Source organism: Hevea brasiliensis, chromosome 5 (assembly GCF_030052815.1).
Source record: "Hevea brasiliensis isolate MT/VB/25A 57/8 chromosome 5, ASM3005281v1, whole genome shotgun sequence".
Taxonomy (NCBI): Eukaryota; Viridiplantae; Streptophyta; class Magnoliopsida; order Malpighiales; family Euphorbiaceae; genus Hevea; species Hevea brasiliensis.
Window position 1 is genome coordinate 1,385,707 of NC_079497.1, and position 24,708 is coordinate 1,410,414.

Genomic DNA, 24,708 nt, shown 5'->3' on the forward strand with positions numbered 1-24,708 from the left:
AATAAAACAAAAAGAGGAAAAGATCAGGCACAGAGAAAAGAGTTGTACATAACAACAGGGGATTGAGGATCATAGAAATGGCCGTTGTTTGAAGATCGTCAAACAAGCAACGACGAACCACAAGCTTTTAAAAAAAAAAAAAAAAAAATGCTCCGTCATCTCCATCTTCAACATCTCACTCCTCTCTTGGCTTAGCGTTGCTTAGCCTCCTCTTAATTCTTATCTCACCTTTCGTGCTTTCTTTTCTTCTTCTTCTTATTCTTCTCTCTTGCATTCCTTTTGCCAGCCAATTGATAATATTAACAATGAACATGCTTTCCCTTCACTAAAGACGCATCGCTAACAGCCACCAGCATGAACATCTGATAGCACCACCAACACCACTACTACCCACCATCCTTTTCTTTATTTTCCTTCTCTTCTTGGTTATCAAGACTCTCAGAAGCATCCAAACCCAAGCGTCTTTTTATTATAATATTCAGTGGAGAAAATAAAATTAAAATAAAGGAAAAGAAAAAGAAAGAGATATAGGTTCACAGGAGGTCGTGTTGGGGCTGAGAGAGAAGAATTCTAACGGAGCGCGCTCTGTCTTGATCTTTTACGCAGTTTTCTGCTTTGGATATGCTCTCTCTTACCCTTTTCCATATTATATATCATTGGCAGAAGCAGCAGCTGCAAACTCTTCTTTTTACTGTGAGGATCAAATATCAAGGCCTGGTTGCAGTTTCTGGATCTCTGTTGTTTGAGTTGCTTTCTGCTTCTACCTGTGCCCATTTTCATGACTGCCTCTGGGTTGTTTCCTGAGAATGGTGGCGATGCTATTTTAATGGAAGCAGCAAGAACAATAGAAACAGCCCATTGTCAATTAGCAACATCAATAGCCATAGCAGCAAAGAAGAGGAACCCATAAGAGCAATCGAAGGGAAAGGAAAGATGGTGAGAAAGAGGATGGCTTGTGAGATGATGGAGGTGCAAACAACAGACCAAAACCAGAGGAGTTATCGAAGGACTAGTTGTGGTGGCACCACCAATTCTCTTCCAGAAGACAATATTATTGGCTGCACCTCTTCTTTGACTAATATTATTAACCCTAACCAAAACCAAAATCCAAATCTAAATCCAAACCCAAACCCAAACCCAAACCCAAAACCGAATCCATACCCAGTGCTCAACCACTCCACAATGACTATGCTACCATCTTCCACCAACTTGACACATATGACGTCAGGAGAGTCTGTGTCTGTATCTTTGTGTGGTTTTCTATCCTCAACAGGGACAACCAACTTTTCTTCCAATGACTTCCTCTCATCATCACCTCAGCTCCAGGCCCCAGCCGTTTGTGGCTTCTCTGGTTTACCCTTGTTCCCGTCAGAAGGAGAGAGACACCGAAACACCAACGAACCCGTCGTCCTTAGTACTTCTAGTACCACTACTGCTGGTGGTGGTGGTGCTGCCACTACTCCTTCCATGGAAGACGCCTCCGCCACTGCCTGGATTGATGGCATCATTAAGGACCTTATCCATAGCTCCGCCAACGTTTCCATTCCTCAGCTTATTCAGAATGTCAGAGAGATTATCTTCCCTTGCAACCCCAGTCTCGCTTCCCTTCTCGAGCACAGACTCCGTTCTCTAGCGGAACCGATACCTAATTATCCGGCGGATAGGAGAAAGAAGGAAGCTTTGCCGCCTAGGGACTGTAGTAATCAAGTGCAAGCCTCTTCTGGGCTCACTCTTAATCTTGAAAATGTCACTAGTTACACTTCGTTGTCGGATTCTCCTGCGGCTGTGGCTCCGGTCAATCAGTACTCCAGCTGGGGATCCACGCAATCGCTGGTCTGCCAAGGTAACAGCCAGCAGCTACACCATCAAGTTCAGCTCCTTCATGATCAGCAACAGCAACAAGGAAGCCCCTCTTCTACTTCGGTGGCACCACCTCTTCTTGCATTGAATCAAGGCCGTCTACAACAAAAAGAACATGAAAAATCTTCATCAGCAGAAACAGAACAAGTGGCCAATACCGGGATAGCGACGACGCCAACGTCAGTAGCTGATGCTGCTACTAGCGCCAGGGAGAAGAAGGAAGAGTTACAGCAGCAGAAGAGGGATGAAGAAGGTTTGCACCTTCTAACCTTACTCCTCCAATGCGCGGAGGCAGTCTCGGCGGATAATTTCGAGGAGGCGAACAAGATGTTGTTAGAGATCTCGGAGCTCTCCACACCTTACGGGACGTCGGCACAGCGGGTGGCAGCGTATTTCTCTGAGGCAATGTCAGCGAGGCTGGTGAATTCTTGCTTGGGAATTTACGCTACGCTGCCATCAATGCCGCTTAGCCACACCCAGAAGATGGCCTCAGCGTTTCAGGTATTTAATGGAATCAGCCCTTTCGTAAAGTTCTCTCATTTCACGGCAAATCAGGCGATACAAGAAGCGTTCGAGAGGGAGGACAGGGTGCACATAATAGATCTAGACATCATGCAAGGGTTGCAGTGGCCGGGGCTATTTCACATCCTAGCATCAAGGCCCGGTGGACCTCCTTACGTGCGTCTGACAGGGCTGGGGACCTCCATGGAAGCTCTGGGGGCAACTGGGAAACGTTTGTCTGATTTTGCCCAGAAACTGGGCCTCCCTTTTGAATTCGTTCCGGTGGCCGAAAAAGTTGGAAATTTAGACCCAGAAACGCTAAATGTCAGCAAGAGGGAGGCCGTGGCGGTGCACTGGTTGCAGCACTCCCTCTACGACGTCACTGGTTCTGATACCAATATGCTCTGGCTGTTGCAGAGGTAAAGATGAATATTCATTTTCACGTTTAAATTTAGTATGCTAGTCCCTATATAATGAATTACACAAGATCCCAGGACAAAATCTCCTTTTCTTTTTCCTTTTTACTTATTTCTTTATCCATTAACATCATTTTCAATGCTTGTCATGATGGTATAAAGTTTAAACCACACTCCCACTATTCATCTGTTCCTTCTTGCTTAATTTTGCATATAATTAATAAAGATAGAATTTTTTTTTTCTATGCAAGAATCGATATTATCGTGTGTGATGAGGTTTAGATTCTTCTGGGTCATAATAAGCTCAAGAATTGAGCTTGCTGTTGCAGATTGGGGCCGAAAGTGGTGACAGTGGTAGAACAGGACCTGAGCCATGCGGGATCCTTTCTGGGCAGGTTCGTGGAGGCCATACACTATTACTCAGCGCTGTTCGACTCGTTGGGAGCGAGCTATGGGGAGGAGAGCGAGGACAGGCATGTGGTGGAGCAGCAGTTGCTTTCTAGAGAAATACGCAATGTGCTGGCTGTTGGAGGGCCTACCAGAAGTGGAGAATTGAAGTATAAAAATTGGAGTGAGAAGCTCCGACAATCTGGGTTCAAGGGAATTTCTCTTGCCGGAAATGCAGCCACTCAGGCCACTCTACTCCTGGGCATGTTCCCCTCCGACGGTTACACCTTGGTGGAAGACAATGGCACTCTCAAGCTTGGTTGGAAGGACCTTTGCTTGCTTACTGCTTCGGCTTGGCGGCCGTTTCATGTCACCACCACCAATGCCACGGCAATGGCAACAACCAGCATCCATCATCAAAACCATCATCAGCGATTTGCTACTGTGTAGTGCTGTACCTGTGGATCAGTGGGCTGAGAAAGTATGGATGATGGATGGTGGTATGAGTTAAGATTGTTGTATGTACACGGTACCAATTTGATAGAATAGTTGCTTCTTTCCTTCATAAGTTTGGTTATATTATTTGTCAACTTCATCATTGGAGACATTGAATGTGAAATTCTCCCAGGAATTTTGATTTAGCATGTAAAGTAAGAGAAAATCTTCATCTTTTTCTTTTGCCCTTCGAAGAAAAAATGTGAACTCGCTGCAAAGTAAAAATTATAAAAGCACGATTAGATTCAACTTAAAGTGGGTCTGATGAACTTAAAATTGGGTCTTATGTAATGGTGAATTTGTATTAACCATATGAATGGATCAAAGTATTCGATCATTGAAGACGACAACACGGGAGAGATTCACTTTGAAAGGATCAGCCGAGGAGATTGTCAAACAGAGTTGAGGGTACCATGATGCACCTAAAAAAATTAAGTTCCAAATTGGAAATTTCCACAAGGTAATTAGAGAAAGAAAGAGAGATAGGAGAGAGACAGAGAGAGAAATGAGACAAAGATTTCAGAGAACGTGAGGGTTGAGGACTGTGGTACTTAGTTCAGATTGAGATTCTTGTTAAGAAGTGTCATCAGTGTCCTTTTAGTTGATCACGTGAATATTTTTCCTCTCCTCCTTTTTCATAATCTTCTTATTCTGTTTCTGCTGTTTTCTTTTTCTTACTTTTTCTACCATGTCGTTATTATTGTCATCTTTTCCAATTTTTCTGGTAAAAAGATTTCAATGGATCTTCAAACTTTTGTATTAATCCACAGAAAACTAGATTTTTTTTTTTCATTGTAAAAAAAAAAAAAATTGAAAACTTTTTGTCTAAAAAAAATTAAGAAGCATATCGGAAAATTATACTATACTCTCAGTGTACCACGTGGCATATATATGATGTGGCAGCCCAAGCAAATAGAATTATAACACATCAGCTCATTAATAATTTAATAAAATAAATGTCACTAATTAAAAGTCCGATTAAACAACATCAACTTTTTTTTTTTTTTAATTATTAGCAATACATGCTATTTTTTGGGTAAATTATTAGGTGCTGCTGTATGTGTATTTTCACTTACAAAATAGTAAATTTCATCAAGAATGCGAGTGCTTAACGTATCATCTTTATAGTGCATCAGGTTTATTCTATAACTTGCTTTCTATTTCTTTGTGCATATTCAAAGTATTCTCATACTAGCTTTGAGGTTAAATCTCTTTCTTAAATGATCCTAAAGACGAAATCCCCCATGTGTTTAGAATAGATAATTTTATAAGCTCTTTGGTACTTAACCGGACTAACTCTGTTGGGTCAATGCATGCTAATTCCTCAACCTATAAGAATATATCCTCAATGAGAGAAGGAAAATTTTTCCTATGCATGAATTTTTTTTTTTTATCTATATTTAAGTATATATTTAATCAATTAAAAGAACTAGTAAATCATGAAATTATTTCATTTTTAAAGACAATCTATCATCATTTTAAATAATATATATACATGAAATAATTGTATACATCTTAATGTAGAAAAAAAACAACTCTGATAGAGAAACCTAACCAACAATCAAAAATAGAGGGAACAACATAAAAATAAATACAAAGAGAGAAAGGAATTTATATGTATATAGTAAATTAAACTTCGATTCAATTTACATTTATAAGCAAGCTAAAATTTATTGACAAAGAAGGTTCTTAATTCATAGAGTTGCAACAATAAACTTTATTCATTTATTTTTTTTTATTTATTCAACCCTAATTAAGATTTAAATTTGAATTCAAAACCTTAGAATATGACTTCATTATTATTATTATTTTTTTCAAAAAAAAAAAGACTCCATTATTGTTGTTAGCATTTTGTGGAACTGCATTATTAGTTTACTAATTTGATCGTTTGAGGACCATTAAATAACAAAAATGACTTGTCATTCAACATCATGGGGGTCAATAAGTAGCCGTTATAAGGGTGTAAAACCTTGATTTGATGAATCAAATTTCAAATCTTCAATATCTACTGAAATTATAAATCACAATTTGGAATGACAAGGAATAGAATATTTGCGGAAATTGCTACATCTGCAGAACAATTTTTATTACATTTCTTATCAATTAAACAATTAATTATCTTAAATCAGCAAATTAATGGCTATATTAGATGTAATATGCAATTGAATTTAATAAGTACTTATTATTAGGCTAATTAAAACAAAAGATTCTATTATTGTTAATGCTGTAAACCGAATTATCCTACCGCTTCTGCTTGAACTTGGAGAGGCTTTATTCCACACAGGGTAGACCCGCCAATTGGACTAGATTGTGGGCCTCTTCATATTAATTTGCTAACCGAGCCCATAGAAATATACCTTTCTAGTCACCATTAATAGATCCAAGGAATCACATTCCTCGTATCATATAATTAGCAACATTTAGCAATTGCTTGGGAAATTGTATCTGGGTAAAACTGAAAAGTCATATTTTCAGGAAAATATACTAATTCAATTGATAAAAGAAGAAACTCATCATTAGTTTCATACAAAATGTAAAAATTAGCTACTGACTTTATCATTAAAGAAAAAAAAAAATTGTAGTTCCGATTCAAATAATAGAAACCTCAGGAAAAGAATTGACTTAGTATGACAATCAAAAGACTACATACCTTCTAATCCATCATTTACATCACGAATGGTAATTCAAACTTCTTCATATAAACGTAAAGGCCTTCATATAAACGTAAAGGCGTACCTTTTCCTTGCACATGATTGTTGTTATTGTCAATCAGATTTTACCAAAATAAGAAGTAGAGAATTAAGTTGCTTCCTCTCACTCCTTGAACCAATAAAATCACATTTCATACAGCCAATCCTCCAGGCCTGGCAACTGTAGCCATCCCAAAAGTATCCGTTCCCTTCTGCTTTGTTAGAAAATAGAAAATAGAAAATATTCGACTTTTTTTTTTATTTACCAAAAAATCAGAAGGGTATAATCTGTCACCGGCTGCCCTTTCATAACCCAGCTCAGAAAAATCCTCAGCACCAAAAAAATAACCATTTACACATGCTTCTCAAGCCTATATTTTCCAGAAAACATGGCAACCCGACAACTGACTGTCATTAATTTACATTGCACTCCCCCAAGAAATGATCATCTCGGTTCAGAAAACTACTCCAATAACGTCTATACTTAGGGATTCCTAGCTCCAGCCAGGGTTTCATTTTTCCATTATAGTGCAATATTGCAGCATTCTTAATGACTTTCACATCAAGCCCATAATCATAACCCATTCCCGACAAAGCCCACACATTATCAAGTGCATATATTTGGTCCTGAAAGGTAAGCAAGCTTGCACTCAGTGCAGAAGCTTCAATTGATTCTATCAGCTTGCTAACCTGCTTTCAAAAAAAAAAAAAAAAAAAAAAAAAGATGAAGAAAACAAATCAGAATTACAAATGCCTAATCAATTTTTTTTTATCATTTAACAGACCAGAATAACTCCGCCTAAGTAGTTTGCGCTTAGCCGGTACCAAGCCCGGATAAAGGAGGAGGGTTGCGGTATGTGACAACCAGCGTAAAAATTTCGTCACACCCTATGATATGGATTCAAATGATATAAACGTTGGGGCGTCCTCTACTAACGACGCGCTACATCGGAGCCCGGGTGTAGTGAGAAATATGCAAGGGTATAGGGCGTTCACCGAAAGCGATGCGCCATGCCCGCGCCCAGGTGTGGTGTTAAGTGAGCAAGGGTTCCAACATCATGGACGGGTGTGGGTAAAGAAGTTAGTCCATAGGACAGATGGTAGAATAAATAGTGGAACAGAGCACAAGATAGACATAGAAAACAATAGAAGATATCATAGAAGGAGACCAATTAGGAAGGAGCAGGATAGGAAGAGGATCAGAGTTGGTACTTGGAATGTTGGATCACTTACAGGAAAATTAATGGAGCTTGTGGATACCTTGAAAAGGAGAAGGGTGAATATTGCTTGCATTCAGGAGACTAAATGGGTAGGAGAGAAAAGTAAAGAAGTAAGTAATTCAGGGTACAAACTGTGGTTTACCGGAAATGAGAAAAACAAGAACGGAGTGGGCATGATCATAGACAAGACATTGAAAGACGCAGTAATAGCTGTAAAAAGAGTAGGAGATAGAATTATACTAGTAAAGCTAGTACCAGAAGGAGAAACAATAAATATAGTTAGTGCTTATGCCCAACAAATAGTACTAGACAGTGAGAGTAAACAAAGGTATTGGGAAGATATGGATGATTTAATGCAAAGCATACCGAATGAAGAGAATATTTTCATTGGTGGAGATTTGAATGGACATGTAGGAAGTGATAGACAAGGTTATAAGAATGTTTATGGAGGTTTTGGTTTTGGCAGTCGAAATGAGGAGGGAAAAAGCATCCTGGATTTTGCTATGGCATACGATCTAATACTAGCAAATACCTACTATATAAAAAGAGTCACATTTAGTGACTTTCAAAAGTGGGCAACATAGAAGCCAAATCGACTTCCTCTTAACCAGGAAGACAAATAGAGCTCTATGCAAGGATTGCAAGGTCATTCCAGGAGAGGCTTTAACAAGTCAACATCGGCTGGTGGTCTTGGATGTCAAGTTTAGGAACAATTCAAGTAAGGTCAAGAAATAGTGTAGCTCGAGCAAAGTAGTGGGAGTTCAAAGGAGTAAAGCAAGTGAAGTTCAAAAATGAGTTTCTCGAGTCCGATTATGGAAGCTGGATATGGAGGCCAATGATATGTGGATACAGATGGCATCAAAGATTAGAGAAGTAGCTAGAAAGTACTTGGAGAGTCTAAAGGACATGGACCACCCTCAAAAGAGATCTTGGTGGAATGAGGAAGTACAAAAGGCAGTGAAGAGAAAAAGGAAATAGTATAAGAAATTACCTAAATGTGATAATAATGAGGCATATGAACAGTACAAGATAGCAAAGAAAGAGGCAAAAAAAGGCAGTTAGTCAAGCAAAAGCACAGGCCTTTGAAAAGTTATATGAGAAACTTGGAACTAAAGAAGGGGAGAAAGATATTTATAGATTAGCAAGGAGGAGAGAAAGGAAATGTCAAGATCTCAATCAAGTTAGGTGCATTAAGGATAAAGAAGGAAAAGTGTTGATGAAAGGTGAGGACATTAAAGAAAGATGGAGAAATTATTTTAATGATCTCTTTAATAATAGTCAAAATGGTAATAGCGTGAATATAGATTATAGAACAATAGAAAATAATGTGAATTATACTAGAAGGATTAGATCTTCAGAAGTAAGGAAGCACTTAAGAGAATGAAAGTGGGTAAAGGCTGTGGACCCGATGAAATACCAATTGAAGTGTAAAAGTATTTGGGAGATAAGGGAGTAGTATGGTTAACTAAATTATTTAATAAGATTCTAAACTCAAAGAAAATGCCTGATGAATGGAGGAAGAGTATTTTAGTACCTATTTTTAAAAATAAGGGAGAGATACAAAGTTGCTCAAACTATAGGGGAATTAAACTCATGAGCCATACTATGAAGTTGTGGGAGAGAGTTGTGGAGCATCGACTACGTCATGATACTTCTATCTCTCTCAATCAATTTGGTTTCATGCCCGGTCATTCAACTATGGAAGCGATCTTTCTCATTAGAAGCTTGATGGAGAAATATAGAGATGTGAAGAAAGATCTACACATGATTTTTATTGATTTGGAGAAGGCTTATGATAGTGTTCCAAGAGAGGTCTTATGGAATGTGTTAGAACAAAAGAGGGTATCTATTAGGTACATACAAGTATTGAAAGATATGTATGTAGGAGCAGCTACTATTGTGCGCACAGTGGGAGGGGACACAAGAGATTTTTCGATCTCAATTGGATTACACCAAGGATCAGCCATAAGCCCTTACCTTTTTACATTAGTTTTAGATGAACTGACGAAACATATACAAGAGAGTATTCCTTGGTGCATGATGTTTGCGGATGATATTGTTCTGATAGATGAGACACAAGAAGGAGTCAATAGAAAGCTAGAACTTTGGAGAAGTACACTAGAGTCAAAGGTTTTAAGTTAAGTAAAACGAAGACAGAATACATGCATTGCAAGTTCAGTGAAGGCCAAATTGGTGATAGGGAAGGAGTTAGTTTGAATGGAGTGGTACTGTCCCAAAGTAATCACTTTAAATATCTAGGGTCAGTCCTTCAAGTAGATGGGGAATGTGAGGAGGATGTTAATCATAGGATTAAAGCCGGATGGTTGAAGTAGAGACGTGCCACGGGAGTTTTATGTGATCGTAAGATTCCCAATAAATTGAAAGGAAAATTTTACCGTACAGCCATACGACCAGCTATGTTATATGATAGTGAGTGTTGGGCACTGAAAGAGTCGTATGCATCTAAGATAAGAGTTGCAGAGATGAGAATGTTAAGGTGGATGAGTGGCCATACTAGACTAGATAAAGTCCGTAATAAGAGTATTAGAGAAAAGGTAGGAGTGGTGCCAATTGAAGATAAGTTGAGAGAAGGTAGATTGAGGTGGTTTGGTCATGTGAAGCGTAGACATACGAAGGCTCCAGTTAGACAAGTAGAGCACATTAGGGTAGAGGATAGAAAGAAAAAAAGGGGTAGACCTAAATTGACTTGGAGGAGAGTAGTACAACATGACCTAGAAGCATTACATGTTTCTGAGGATTTAATCCAAAATCGTTTAGAGTGGAGAAAGCGAATACATATAGCCGACCCCAAATTTTTGGGATAAAAACTTAGTTGAGTTGAGTTTATTTAACAGACCAGAGTGCAAAGTAAAAATAGGAACCAAAGTTCCTTAATCTAAAAGTGATGGTTTGATTAGAGATGTGCAACTAGTTGTCATAAATGATAAGAATTGCAACAAAATATTCAAAGTATAATTGTATACCAAAAGAAATGTAGAATCAATCTGTCACCTGTTGTCCCAGTTTCCGATAAGTTTCAGTAAGATCCAGCTCTCTCCACCTGGCAAGATCAATTACATTTAATCCAGACATCCAAACACAAGAATTTTTATCAAAGCTATTTTCACCCAAATAACTGCTGAGCTGACTCAACCGCACTGAACACAATTGCAAAGCACCATTTACTTTCCCTCCCATGTTGAGATTCCATAAATCAGACAAATCTCGCTGCACGACAACATCATCATCCAGAACCACAACTTTCTTCAAGTTTTGGAATATATATGGAAGAAGATAGTGAGCATGAGAAAAAACAGATATGTATTCTGTTTTTAAATGAGTTGCAGATGGACTATCAACACCAAGAAAAGAAACATGAAATTCCACAGGCAAGAACATGCTTAACAAAGCTGCTTTATCATGATAGTCTAGGTCAAGATGTTCAATGTTCAACACTTGAATGGAGGCTTCTCTATAAGTATTCCTGAAGAACCACAACTTCATTGCAAAATAATTTTGTTCATCTGTCAGCACATGAAAAACCAGATTGCCACTATCCTGCAAGCATGTAGAATAACCCATTAGTATTAATATTATAATTGACAGGCATTTAATAGTGGAAAGTCCACCGAAGAATATCAAAACATACTCGCGTATGTGTAACAGTTGAGTTGATAACAACCGAAGATGCAAGTATATTATTGGAGAATATAACATAGTGATGCAATGTAGGGTCTGAAAATTTCTCAGATGGAGAGGGTCGCATATCATGTAAAGAAGAATTGAAATATTCAACAGTCAGTTTCATGGACAGACAGTGAAGACTCTTTGGCATGGTTTGAACTGCAAGCTGATAGAGGAATGCACTCTGCCTCATGTGAAAGTTAGCTTCATCCTCAGTCATATCAAGTATTTGTCTCAGTTTCTTGTCAACATTATGACATTCCACAGGGAATGTTCTAGCTTTGGCTGTTGCAAGCTCCATCTTCTGTAACTTCTTCTCAATTCTGATCAAACAGGCATGAATCATTAGTCTGGCTAGTCCAACTCAACCTAAAAATTTAAACTTGCAAGTGAGGGGCCCAAGAATAGTTTTATATCTCTAATACACTCCGCACACGAATGCCCACTGGTTTTGAAGCATGAACAAGAAGAGGTTCACTTTACATTGTGCTGAAATATTTAATTAATAAATGGGGGTGATCAGAATTCGAACTCTAAACCTTTTAATCTAAGAGAACCTGATATCATGTCAAGAAACTCAACCTAAAAGCTTAAGTTTATAGGTAAAAGCTCCAAGAATAGTTTTATCTCTAATACTTCTCATAGGAGGTAGAATGAAAAATAATCTTCTCAAGGTGGTAAAACCAAAACCCCAAAAGGAACAATACACTTACACACAACACAGCTTAGAGGATATATATATAAATATATACACACACACACACACACACACACACACACACACACACACACACACACACACACATACAAGTCTAAGATGAACCCTTTAATTGGCAACATAAAGTCCATATAAGAATATATAGTTAAAACAGCTTTATCATGTGCAATGCTCATAGCAGAAACAAAAAGGTTTTTGGGAAAATGAATATATGGTGAAAATAGGTTCAAACTCTTATGTATGTTCCATTTCCAATGAAAAAAACATAATACAAGCATCAGGCAATGTAAACACAACCCCCAATGCTGGTCCAAACTAAAGAGGGCGCACAAAATGGCAATCAAGAAATGGTCCTATCCTTGGAAAATTTTCAGAAAGTGGTCCCTTTTAAAGACTTGAACTCCATGCATAGAAACATAGACAAAAATTACACCAGCACTACAATTTTATAGCAGATAACCCGCTGTGCTGGTGAAATTACATAATCAAACACCCAGCATACAGAAGGTTTGCACCTGTTTTTGCACAGTCTGAATGAAATTTATCTCATATATGAAAAACAAAAAAACTCAAACAGAAACCATGATGAGTTTTCACATTTTTGTTTGTGTTTATCTCAAGCAGAAACACAATAAAGACAAGTTATCCAACTCATGCACAGTGTTATTGAAGGCGAAGAAAGGCGCCGGGCAAGGCGAAGTTGTCCAACATTTATTTATTTATTTATTTTTTCAGTAAAAAAATAACCCTAATAACTCCTTCGCTAAGTTCACGCCAGCAACACTCTTATTATTATTTGTATTGCTTATGCTATGAAATTTCAGTTTTATAGCCTCACTTTTATCTTATACTTAAGCTAGAAATGCAAGTACAAACTACTTTCTATTTCTCTTATATTACTATAGTGCAAATAACATGTTTTTTTCTTTTCAATATTCCTTTTTACATATTAAATTAGTTAAACGTATGATATTTTTATGTTATATATATAAAAAATTACGGCAGTGGCACCTCATACCTTTGTGGCGCCTTTTGCCTTAATAACACTGCTCAGGTGCACACAAACATTAATTTCTATTAAAAAAAGAACAAAACATATGAACTCTGTGAAACAAGCAAACGCATGATATCCATAAGAAGCATTAATTCTAAAATTGCAATCTCAGCACACTTTTTGTCTTCCTACTTGAAACAAAAAACATGATTAACAGGTTGCATGCTCAGAGGATAAACATCACGTAAAAACTTGCTGCCACTTACTGTGATGGAAGATCAGTATCTGTTGTACTTTCGCTAAGAATACGCTCAAATTCTTGAATATTTTGTTTCAATTCTTGAGATAACTTGTTTTGTGCTGGAAGTTTAGCAATGCTTGGAAAATATGCTCTAGCAACAAAAAGCTGGTCCTTTAATTTTTTGATCATAGAATCCTTCATATCTTCTCTATGTTCCTCACGCCATTTGCAATAACTGCCAAATCTCAGCTCACATAAATTTTCGGTGTCCTCGACTACATTTTTAGTGGATTCAATTACTTCTGCAGCACCAGCTTTATCATTCTGCCACAGAATAATTAAATATATATATATATATATTAGAACTCAAAAGCATCATAATTAAAAAAAAAAAAAGTTTCAGTAAAACACTTAATCCCCTAAAATGCAAGCATACATTTCCAACTGAAAGTGGTTATGCAAAGAATGACGTGGCACTGGGACTGGGGTACATGTTAATTGATAGGAAAAAAAGTTAGTCTTATACTGGGCAACAATTATCTAAACAACACTTTAAGAAAATGAGCTCAAGAAGACCTTTCTGTTGTTGTTGGCCATCATGCTTTACATCTGTAGTGCTACTTACATTTCTTGCTTCATTTGTATGATTTCTTAAGGCATCCTGAATAAATGAAACAAAAGAAAACACACCAGATTAAGCACAATCTTAGATGCCTTTAGTACAGACTCAAATAAAAATCATGACTAGGTATCATAAGCTGCCTCCAAACAGATGCACCTCACTTCCTTGAGAAAAAAGTAAGAATGAAATGAGACACTCCTTCAAGGTTGAAAAATAATGCATCTATCAAAAGAATCAAATAATGCACATTAATAAGTCTAACACAACAGGAGAAAATGCTGCACTTCTCGTAAGATTACAAAAGCCAATTGCATATTTTAATTTGTAACTTCCAATGGATTATTGGATCCCTTATAGCTGGCTGTAAAAGTGCAAATAAAAGTCCAAATTTGCATCAAATCAATCATAAGTCCATTTTCCACAAAATGAAAGGCAACGATATCGTTTACTCCAACCATTGAGAAAGCAACTACCAAAGATGTAAAACTAAAGAAGAACATAGAATGCTTACATCCTCTATCTTCTGAGTTTTACCACGTAAGTCTTGGCCAAAGTACTTCTTTCAGAGAAATCTTTTAAGGTTAATGAATTTCTTAGTGCTTTTACTGGATAGTATTTATTTTTTTAATGTCCTCTTTGCAATTCCTTCCCACCAAACTATTCCCGCAAATACAAGATTTTATATTAATGATCAGTCTGATTATGTTATATATCAATTCATATTGAGCATCAAAAACCTAAGAACATCAAGGGTCTCACATATTACATCAGATAATTTAAGTTTTTCACACAACATGAGAGAGCAATGAATGATAATAAACTGTAAAGAACAAATTTCACTAGAGACCGTACCTGTACAATTTTACATTGCACAAGAACAACGTCATAATATATATTTCGAGTTTAAAAGACAGTATTTATTGTTATGCATCACATCATTAGATTGAATGATGAAAGCTGAATAAATACACCTTATTTCAAACAATTATTTTAACCAAGAAAAATGCTGATTGGGGTTTCTCTCTTTTTGATGTATGATGTAGTGCATTCGCAATTTTTTTTTTTTTCTCTGATGCTGAGTCAAGGGTACGAAAAAATCAAAAGGTCTTGGGTATTCTGCTCTTTTTGGCATGGTGTGTTTGATTGAAGCATAATGCAAAAATCTTTAAGAATCATCATTCATTGCGCCATTATTATAGGAATAGAAGGCATTTGGCTTCTTTAACAGTTTTGAAGTTATATAGCAGACTTGCAGGGGTCTTCAAAAGCTCTTTGATATCACTTTAGATTTTCTTGTTTGTTTCTTTATTTGTAGGAGGATTTCTTATCAAACTTAAACTTTCCTGAACAACTATCAATGTTAACAATTTTTTATTACCATATTAAAGTTTTCAACTACAAGACTGTAAGAATATCGCTGGAAACGTTCAACATTCTATACACTTACCCACAAATTGAAGTACATGATCAACCAGCTATGCAACTAGAAAAGCACACAATAGCACAGTAAGTATTGACGTCAAAAAAAAAAAAAAAAGGAAAGAGAGAATTCATTTCCAAACCTCTAGATTTGGAAGGGTTGGCCCGAAATGATCTATAATTTCCCGTATTTTTGATTGGTCCCTCTACAAATAAATAAAATGAATGAATAAAAAGACTAGCATAACAACTAACTTTGAAAAACAAACTAATAATCAAAGCTCATTTCCTTCTGTTAGTTGGGGTGAAGAAATGCTTTAAAAAAATTGGAAAATGTAGTGGAATTTTCAGAAAACTTTCAAAGTTGTTAGTAAGGCATTCATTCGATTCAGAAATGAATTACCTTATAATGGGTCAGAGAATTGCTGTGATCAGCTCTAGCACCATTCTAGTTTCGAGTAAAACGAAACAGCAAAAAAAAAAAGTCTGAAAAACGTTGCTATAGTATCATTTTATCATTTAAAAAAAATAAACACTCACTGAACCCGAATCAGAACTAGAACTTGACCGATCAGAGACGTAGCCTGCAGAAGTGGAAAAATATCAACAATATAAGATGTTCGATTGCACATATTTAAGAAATCTGAAGTGCATTCAAGTGAGGATTTGCAACGCACTATAGTTTAGGTCAGGATCTAAGAACATTCGATGAAAAAAGCAAAAGCAATTTATTAACGGATCTAAATCTAGAAATTGAGAGAAAGTTACCAGAAGAGTGAAAGCCGTTGTAAAGGCCGAGCAAGAAGACCAGAGGAACAAGCATGGAAAAGACAACGAGGAAAAGCACGCCTATAACCAGACACTTCCATCGCCTTTTCCCGGGATAAACCCCGCCTCCACCTTTCATTTCCCTCCTCCTCCGCCTCCAGGTCCGCCCTTCTCCTCCACCTTAGTAATCTGCACCTCCGCCGGCGCCGAATGCTGGGGGGTGTGAGTCGCGGACAAGCAAGCAGGCACGGAAAAAATGGTGTAATGAGATGAGGAATGAAATGCAAGAGTGGGTAGAGAGCAGTGAAGAAGAGAAGTGGTGCGGTGTGGTACATTTAGTAATTATTAGCGAAAAATTATAATAAACTAATTAATTAATTGATAGATTAATCACTATGCAAGATAAATTAGAAATTTAGTAAAATTTATCTAAAATATAAGGTGAGAGAAGTTTATACACACCACAGTAAGTATCCTAAGCCTAAACAATTTATAATAATAATAATAATAATAATAATAATAATAATAATAATAATAATAATTATTATTATTATTATTATTATTATTATTATTATTATACTATTCTATTAAGAGATTGGGATTAGATTAAAGAGTTTCAGTTTCAATTTTTATTTTAATTTGATTTTGAATAAATTTAATTGTTAAAATTTTTTGAAAATTTAAAATAAAAAAATATTCTCGAGAAATTAACATGTGACATCCTTATTATATTGTCACGTGATATTTTTTATTAAATTTTTTTTATTTTTAATTAATTATTTATTATTTTAAATTATAATTTAGTTATTAATTTCTAATTTATAAGTAAATTATAAGTTATTTAATAATTATACTCTTGATATTATAATAAATAGTCATTATTATATAGTAATATATGTATATATATATATATAAATAATGAAATTTTTATTAAAAAGTTTAAGAGATCAAAATAATAAAAATGAAATGTACAATAATTAATAAAAATTGAAGATATTATATTATTTTTATATATTAAAATGAAAAATATATAAATTAAAATTATTAATAAACAAATATATTAGCACAGACAATTCTCTAATTTTAATCCAAATTAGACATCAATTTTTATTATTTTTTCTCTAGCAGAATATAGAGATTGTCTTTTGATTTACTAGAAACAAAAGAAGAATCAGTAGCGAGGGATTCTTATTTATACAAATGGTACTTCAAAATTTTCCTTAGTTTTAATCCAAATTAGACATCAATTCCTATCTTTAATTTCAATCAATTTGAATTTAATTAATTTTGAGTATTTAAATTCTGAACTATCTCCAATATAATCAAAGACAATAAACTCAGGAAAATTCTTACCTAAACTCAAAGTATTTTCTATGATTATTTTGATTTAAGCTTACTTTCTTAATGATAGTAATTAACAAAGTAAAATTTTCTTTGTAAAAAACAAATTTACCATAAAAAAAATCTCTTTACACAAATAATTTCCTGTTAAAAATAAAAGTGATATTACCTGAAAGATAATTCTGGACAACAATTTTTAATTGTTTATATTTATTTATTTTTTCACTATATTTACATTATGATATTTATTAATGAATTACGAAATTTTTTAAAAGAAAAGAAAATGGTATTATCATTACTAAAGGAACTAGGGTGTGCAAACGGTCGGTTTGGTTTTGAACCGAACAGAACCAATAAAATCGAAAATCGAAAATAAAAAATTTTAAAAATCGAACCGAATCGATTGATAAGAGAAAACCGAACCGAATCGAAACGATAAATCAAAATTTATAAAATTTTATATTTTTAACATTAAATCTAAATAATAAAAACATAAAAAAAAAAAAAATTAGAAATCAAAACTCAAAAATCTTAAGGTTCGGTTCGGTTTTTTTTATTTTGGTTTGGTTTGATTTGGTTCGATTCAATTTGATTCGATTTTTTTATTTCCTATATATATTAATAATTTCGGTTTGGTTCGTTTTTTTTATTTTTTTTATGAAAATAACCGAACCGAACCGATTAACCGAAATTATCAAAATTATAAACCGAACAGAACCAATTAAATTTTAAAACCGAACCGATTGAACCAAATTAATCGGTTCGGTTCAGTTTTTCGGTTTAAACCGAAAACTGCCCTCCCCTAAAAGGAACGTTCTAGAGATTAGAACCCCCTTCTTTTTTACTCTTCTACATACATTTTAGAAATAAGTCATTTATCCTTCAATGTCTATGAACTACAACAGTGTTATTCATCGGTAAAGTTCATCTGTTAAACCTTCCAGGAAAATTGCAGTCATACAATGACAATGCGATTTCGATGCTTGTAAATTCCTAGTTCAAACAAGAATCTGTGTTTGACCAAAACGAAGACGATAGATCAATTATCATCTTCATGGTCTGTAAAGGAAAACATGAGATGAATTCCTGAACTAAAGAAAGCCAGAAAGAAAGAAAAGCAACTGGGAGTCTGCAGTCATGGCAGCAGGCTAGCTGCAGAATATTAAACTTGGCACTCACCAAACTGCAGATGCTATGAAAATACTCCCTTGCACGAGACTTGGAATGTTAATCAAAAGAAGGAGAAAGAAAAGAAAAATGGCAAGTTATGAAGTCTGAATTTAGTTTTTATAAAATGGTAATCATAAACCTCTCCAACATATTCCCATTAGAGTTCCTTTCTCATATTCAGAATTGTAATTACAATACAAATCTCACACTCACTACTTTAACTAAAAAAAAATCAAAGAAAAAAGAAAATATTGGTATCAAATAAATCCTAAAAGCTGTGAAATAGCATAACAATTGAACCTAATTGACATAATAATACCATTGATCAAAACAATTTTTAATTAGAAAACCTGACAAAAAACTTTCTAATGAAAAAGACCTGACAACAATGGCAAATAGTTTTTATCTTAGCACATGTATATATATATGTATAGAAAGAAGAGAGAAAAAAGAAGGGGTGGGTGTGGGGGAATCCAATGGAAAGCATATGTGTTACTTGGGCTCTACTTTTGCTGGAAGTGAGTAACCTCCACTGTAATCAAAAGCATGTAAGTCATTAACATCCTTCTTAGGCACATCATTGTAAGGGTGTCTTGGAGCACCTCTTGAAGCTCCAAAGTCAGTCGCAGATGAGGAAGCTGAGGTTGAGTTTGTGTTCATTCCATCATTTTGTAATATAGTCTCTACTTCCTTCACCACTTCACTCATTGTTGGACGTTCTGCAGCTGATTCTTCCACACATTGCATAGCCAAATCCACGATCCTTCCAAACCCAACAAGATTTGTAGAGTTTCTAATGGCTGGATCCATTATTTCCTTCAACCCATAGTGTTCTTCATCATTTTTGTCCATTGCCATTCGTACTTCGCGAACAATGTACTTTCCTTTCTCAATTGGTTGCTTGGCAGTTACCAGCTCAAGCATTACCACACCAAAGCTATAGACATCACTCTTTTCTGTTAATTGTTGAGTCATGTAATATTCAGGATCCAAATAGCCCTGCAAATCAACAAAAATTTTACATACAAAAATTACAAAATAAAATGATATAAAGTATTGTATTTTTGAAACTGTTGCTCAACGTAAACATCTAGAGGCTATATTTGGAGATTTTGCAATTACTCACCAGGGTGCCCTTAACTTGAGTTGAAACATGCCCTTTTGTGCTGTCTGATACCAGCTTTGACAGGCCAAAATCTGCAACCTTTGCAGTTAAATTTTCATCCAGCAGAATGTTGGTAGACTTGACATCTCTGTGGATTATAGGAGGATCAGCAAGCTCATGTAGGTAAGTTAGCCCTCTAGCTGAGCCAAGAGCAATGCGAAGTCTCCTCTTCCAATCAAGATGAATGCCAGATCTCCCTGTAATGTGTTTTATACAGATGATTTAGATATAGAAATGGTATGACCATGTGTGATTGCGAAAGGAACTGTCCTGGAGATAAAAATACCAATTAGTTTTTTACTTTTCTACATGACATTTCAACAATAATTGGTTATCCCTTCATTGTCTGTGAAGTGCTAAAATACTTGGAATATAGGGCAGTGTTCTCAATATGGAGGCACGTAGTTGAACAGAAGTGGACGTACCTGACAGGCTTTCCCTGAGTGTTCCATTGGCCATAAATTCGTACACCAGCATCTGTTCTCCTTGTTCAAAGCAAAACCAACAAGGCCAACAAGATTCTTGTGATGTACTCTCGACAGCAATTCAATCTCAGTCTTGAACTCTAGCCCACCTTGCATTGATCCTTGCTGAGCTCTTTTGATTGCCACTACTTGTCCTTCAGAAAGCATTCCTCTATAAACCTGGAGAGGAAGTGTAAAAGGTGACTCAGCAGTAACTTGGAGAAAATTTTCATGAATCATAACCAAAATCTTGAAGATTTACCTTTCCATAGCCTCCAGAACCTATCTCATTACTTTCAGAGAAGTTGTTAGTGCACTTCTTAAGTTCATCGTAAGAGAACCATCTTGCTCCCTTCAATTGTGGTGCGCCTCCACTGTCTTTTCCACTTGGAGCCCAAGATGCTGGAATCCATGATATATTAACCAAAATATTTCTGATGATGCCTTTGGCAAGTATACTGGTGCCTACTTTAGTGAAAGCAAGATTAAAAATCTCATGTAGTACTTACCAAATGGTCTGCTTAATCCAAGAGCCTTTTCTGCACGTTTCTTTTGCCGAATTGCATATATCCCTACTCCGAAAAGGCCTAGAACTAAAAGGGAACAGCCAGTTACTATCCCGGCAACTGCACTAGAGTTGAGAGAAGTTCCTTTATCTCCATCTGAAACATGTTTGTGTTGTTCTTATCAATGTATCATTCTAAATGTTAGCATATAAACTACATTCATAACTAAAGAATAGACATACAAGTTACCTGGAAAGGGGTAAGGTGATGCAATAAAAAGATAGGGTCCAAAATCTTTGGGAGGCTTGTAGGTTTGATTACTCAAGTCAAACCCTATCCTGATAATTTCTGTCCTATTAAAATATTTTCCAGTAGGGGGAAATAGTGCAAGCTGCACCTGAAGATAGTCATCAACATTGAAAAAGGGGTCCTGAATAAAAACTGAACCAGGCGTCAGGCCCAATTTTACCCAGAGGCTCATCTCTAGCTCTTGAAACCTATTCACATCGGATGAGTCCTTGAAGGAGGGTGCTCGGAAGTACAATGTCCCTTCATAAGGATATGCACATTCACATCTCTGAGGGCTGAGCTTCTGCCCATAAGGACATTGTGGATTTCCACATTTAGTCACGCTAGTGGAGTAAGCCTTAGAAGTCGGCTGCTGGAGTTGACAGTAATTAGTATTTGAGAGAGCAGAGCATACAGGATTTCCTACAAGTCTGAATACAGGAGAATGGAGCATGGTAAATGGAAGACACAGACAATACAATTTAACGCAAATTTTAGATCCATGAACATTCTCACATTAGTGTACTTGTGTACTGAGCAGTTAGTGTCACAGAGGAAATATTATTGTTCTGCAGATCAACAAGCTGAAGTTGTGGACCAAGGCTTTCACCCATGTCCAGTTGGCCACTGAATGCATTGTTTTTTAATAACCTGCCAAGGTTTTAAAAGAAATAATTGGTTTCTTTTACATCCCTGAAAATTTATTTAGTGTGGTCAATCAGTATTCTGTACTCAAAATCAAACTCACACTTGCTCTATCTGCTGGTAACTGAAGATTTTTGATGGTAAAGGCCCTTGAAGAGACCCGTGCTCTATAACCCTGCACACCATGTTGATCACAGAATTGCAAAATGAGTGTACACAATATCCTATTAAGTTTCCAGATGTTTCATTTCTGACCTACTGAGGACTTACAACGTGGTCAACGACGGTAAGGTGGAGAACCATTCTGGAGCTTCTTGTGTGACAAAAGAGTTATTGCTAAGGTCCCTGTGGAGATAATGCATTGATCAGGATTATTTTAAAATGACAACACAATAAGTTGAAGAGCAGTAAACCGGAAAGCAACTTCCATGGAATTTACTTACACATAATTAAGGCTAGTCATTCCAGTTAAGTTTGGTAATGGGCCTGTCAGCTGATTGCGTGCTAAATTCCTGAAGGATAACATAGAATAGCGAGGGAGAAGTTAATTATACGCTATTAAGTTTCAACCAACTAAAATCAATTTCTTCTCAAAATATGTGTATGCATTTGTGTACAAGTACTCACAATTCGACGACGCTTGTAAGATTGTTTAAATTTGTTGGGACTTTTCCTGTTAGAGCATTTCTATCAAGTCGACTGCAGTAAATCAGATTAGTCAGAATCCTGCTATATATCTATGCAGAGGACAATTAACGTTTAGTCAATGACAGATGAAACTGAGGCTGATTTCACTCACAGAACCTCGAGTGTCTGAACTTCTCCTATCGAATCCGGGATAGTTCCATTAAGTTGATTTCCATCAAATAATCTGTCATTAAAGAATCACATATAATTAGAAGGTTAGAAGAAATACACATACAAAAAGAGAGAGAGAGAGCAGAGAGAGAAACGAAAACCTACGGGTGGTTGTCAAACTTACACATGTATTAGTACCATATCAGAGCTGAAAAGTTGGGAGGGAATGGGACCTGAAAGCTGGTTCTTGTTGAAATGGCTGCAAGTTTCGCAATATTTAGCTATTATTCACAGAATATTCATCTGCTTAATGGTGCTTATGAATACAGTTTATTCATTTCATACTGGAAGGGGGATGGAAAAGTTTACTCACAAGTGCTTCGCCTTTAGAAGGAGGTCCAAGCCTGGAGAGGTGGGTGTTGAAATTGGGATGGTCCCTGTCAACTGATTTTCTGCCAAGTCTAGCCAGTAGACATTGGAGAGTTTTCCCAAAGAGGGAGGGATGTTGCCGGTCAAGTTGTTTGAGTTCAGGGCCCTGTGAAGAAGGATAGTGTTGAATAAAATGAATGAAGTAAGAACAGCCCGTTGATTTTCATTATAGTTTTTTACTATACTCTTACAAGAAGGATAACTCAGCAAGATTGCCCAGCACATCTGGAATATTACCGGTGAAACCACAACCAGCAAGGATTCTGAAAAATGATAGAAAAGGCAAATACAGCAGTTTTAATCATGGAAGAATTCAGGTGCGTGAAAAACTAGATCAATAGAAAGTTGTAACTCAATGGATCTTACAGGATGTTCAAATTTTGCAGATCTCCTAAACGTGGAGTTAGAGATCCTGTGAGTTCTGGGTTAAATGACAGGTCCCTGTAATAAAAATTATAAAATAGTCTCACAACATGGAGTTTGAGAAAGAAATTACTTAATTATTTACTAATCTAATTCAATGACAACTTGGAAAGTTTCAAACTTGCTCCTGTTGTTTGCTTTTTCAGTTCAGGGAAAAAGGAGAAAAGCACTTACAAGGATATCAACTCAGTCAGGCCGCCAATATCACCACTTAGCTTCCCTTTGAGGCTCATGGTTGATAAACCCCTGAAAGAGGAAGGGGAAAAAAAAACCCTTGAATGGTTAAAGTGAAGGTGCTTAATATGACATCAAAAAGAACAGGAACAGCTCATTATGATAGATGAGATCAGGAATTGAATTCAGAAAAACCCACAGTGCAGTCACCCTGGAATCCTTGCATGTAACTCCTTCCCAGGGTGTTCCACATGGATCTCCACTGCCCCAGCTCGGTGGAGTATTTTGCCAGGCATCTTTCAGGGACTGGAGAGCTGCAGCTGCATCACCAGAAAAAATAATCATATATGCTGTTTCTCAATATATCAGAAAATTTGTGCTTTATATAAGGTATCTATTTTGAATGTGCAACAGTACTAAAGATGCCCCGTATAAACAGAATTAGATTTTGATTTTGGATGACCATTTTCACAGAACACACAAGACCATCATAGCTTTCTCCTCCATGTTACTGCAATTCTGAAAAAGCAATAGCTACCAGCCTACCACACCATCACAAAACTAATTTGGTAATCACTAGAATATTAATTTATTAACGAAGTTCATTTATTAAACTTTCCTGGAAAAATGTATTCATAGAATGACAATAATAACAATGCAAACAATAATCTGTATATGATCAAAAACAAAGAAGATAGATCAATTACCATCATGAGGGTCTGTAAAGGAAAAGATGAGATGAAATCCTGCACTAAAGAAAGCCAGAAAGAAGAGCAACCAGAAGGCTGCAGCCATGGCAGCAGGCTAGCTGCAGAATGTCAAGCAAAGCAGTCACCAACTACAGACAGAAAAACCAAAAGACCCTTTAGTCAAAGAGTAGCACAGGAGGTGCCGGCCTGCCACATTTTCTGGAAAGTTTAGGTGGGTGAAGAAGGAACGAGGAAGCAGATTACAAGGTTAATGAATTGAGCTAAAACAATGTAACTCTTGACCTGACCTGCTTTAGCTTCTTTCAATCAATTTGTCTTGTCTTAGAAGCGACTCTAATAGCTAACCATCACCACTAACACCACCATCATTATTATCATCTAATCTCTCATTGTTTTTTTCTCTTTTATGTTTTTCACTTTGCACGTCTCTTTCATAATCATTATAAAAACATTTGTACGTTTACCGTTTCCTCCGCCCCTCCAACAACAACAATAAGCTTTGATAATTTTGGTTACTGAATTACAAAGCATCTTTATGAACGGCCCAATAAGAGGTATTGAGTATATTTTAAGTATACCC

The 24,708-nt window shown here is 36.2% G+C and overlaps 1 protein-coding gene and 2 pseudogenes across 1 annotated transcript; 1 reads left to right on the forward strand and 2 right to left on the reverse strand.

Annotated features, from left to right (window-relative positions):
• The first annotated feature begins 518 nt into the window (after nt 1-518).
• On the forward strand, nt 519-3,805 carry LOC131179837 (protein SCARECROW-like; annotated as a pseudogene).
• A 2,322-nt stretch (nt 3,806-6,127) lies between these two features.
• Nucleotides 6,128-16,360, reverse strand: LOC131180030 (probable galacturonosyltransferase 7). Its single transcript, XM_058147614.1, has 10 exons — nt 16,016-16,360; nt 15,788-15,831; nt 15,651-15,695; nt 15,391-15,453; nt 13,733-13,867; nt 13,643-13,654; nt 13,232-13,530; nt 11,219-11,576; nt 10,582-11,127; nt 6,128-7,039 (listed from the first exon to the last, which is right to left on the reverse strand). Exons 1-10 carry the CDS (start codon nt 16,152-16,154, stop codon nt 6,764-6,766), a joined length of 1,917 nt encoding a protein of 638 aa, XP_058003597.1. The 5' UTR covers nt 16,155-16,360; the 3' UTR covers nt 6,128-6,763.
• A 2,315-nt stretch (nt 16,361-18,675) lies between these two features.
• On the reverse strand, nt 18,676-24,421 carry LOC131179838 (leucine-rich repeat receptor protein kinase HPCA1-like; annotated as a pseudogene).
• Nucleotides 24,422-24,708: the final 287 nt, after the last annotated feature.

Bases quoted from the DNA above. Each gene is read 5' to 3' on its own strand.
- LOC131180030 (XM_058147614.1), bottom strand. From the start codon at position 16,154: ATGAAAGGTGGAGGCGGGGTTTATCCCGGGAAAAGGCGATGGAAGTGT. The intron at 15,454-15,650 runs GTAATTCATTTC...ATTTATTTGTAG, and splicing joins ATTCTCTGACCCATTATAAG to AGGGACCAATCAAAAATACG. The intron at 11,577-13,231 runs GTAAGTGGCAGC...CTGTTTGATCAG, and splicing joins GATACTGATCTTCCATCACA to AATTGAGAAGAAGTTACAGA.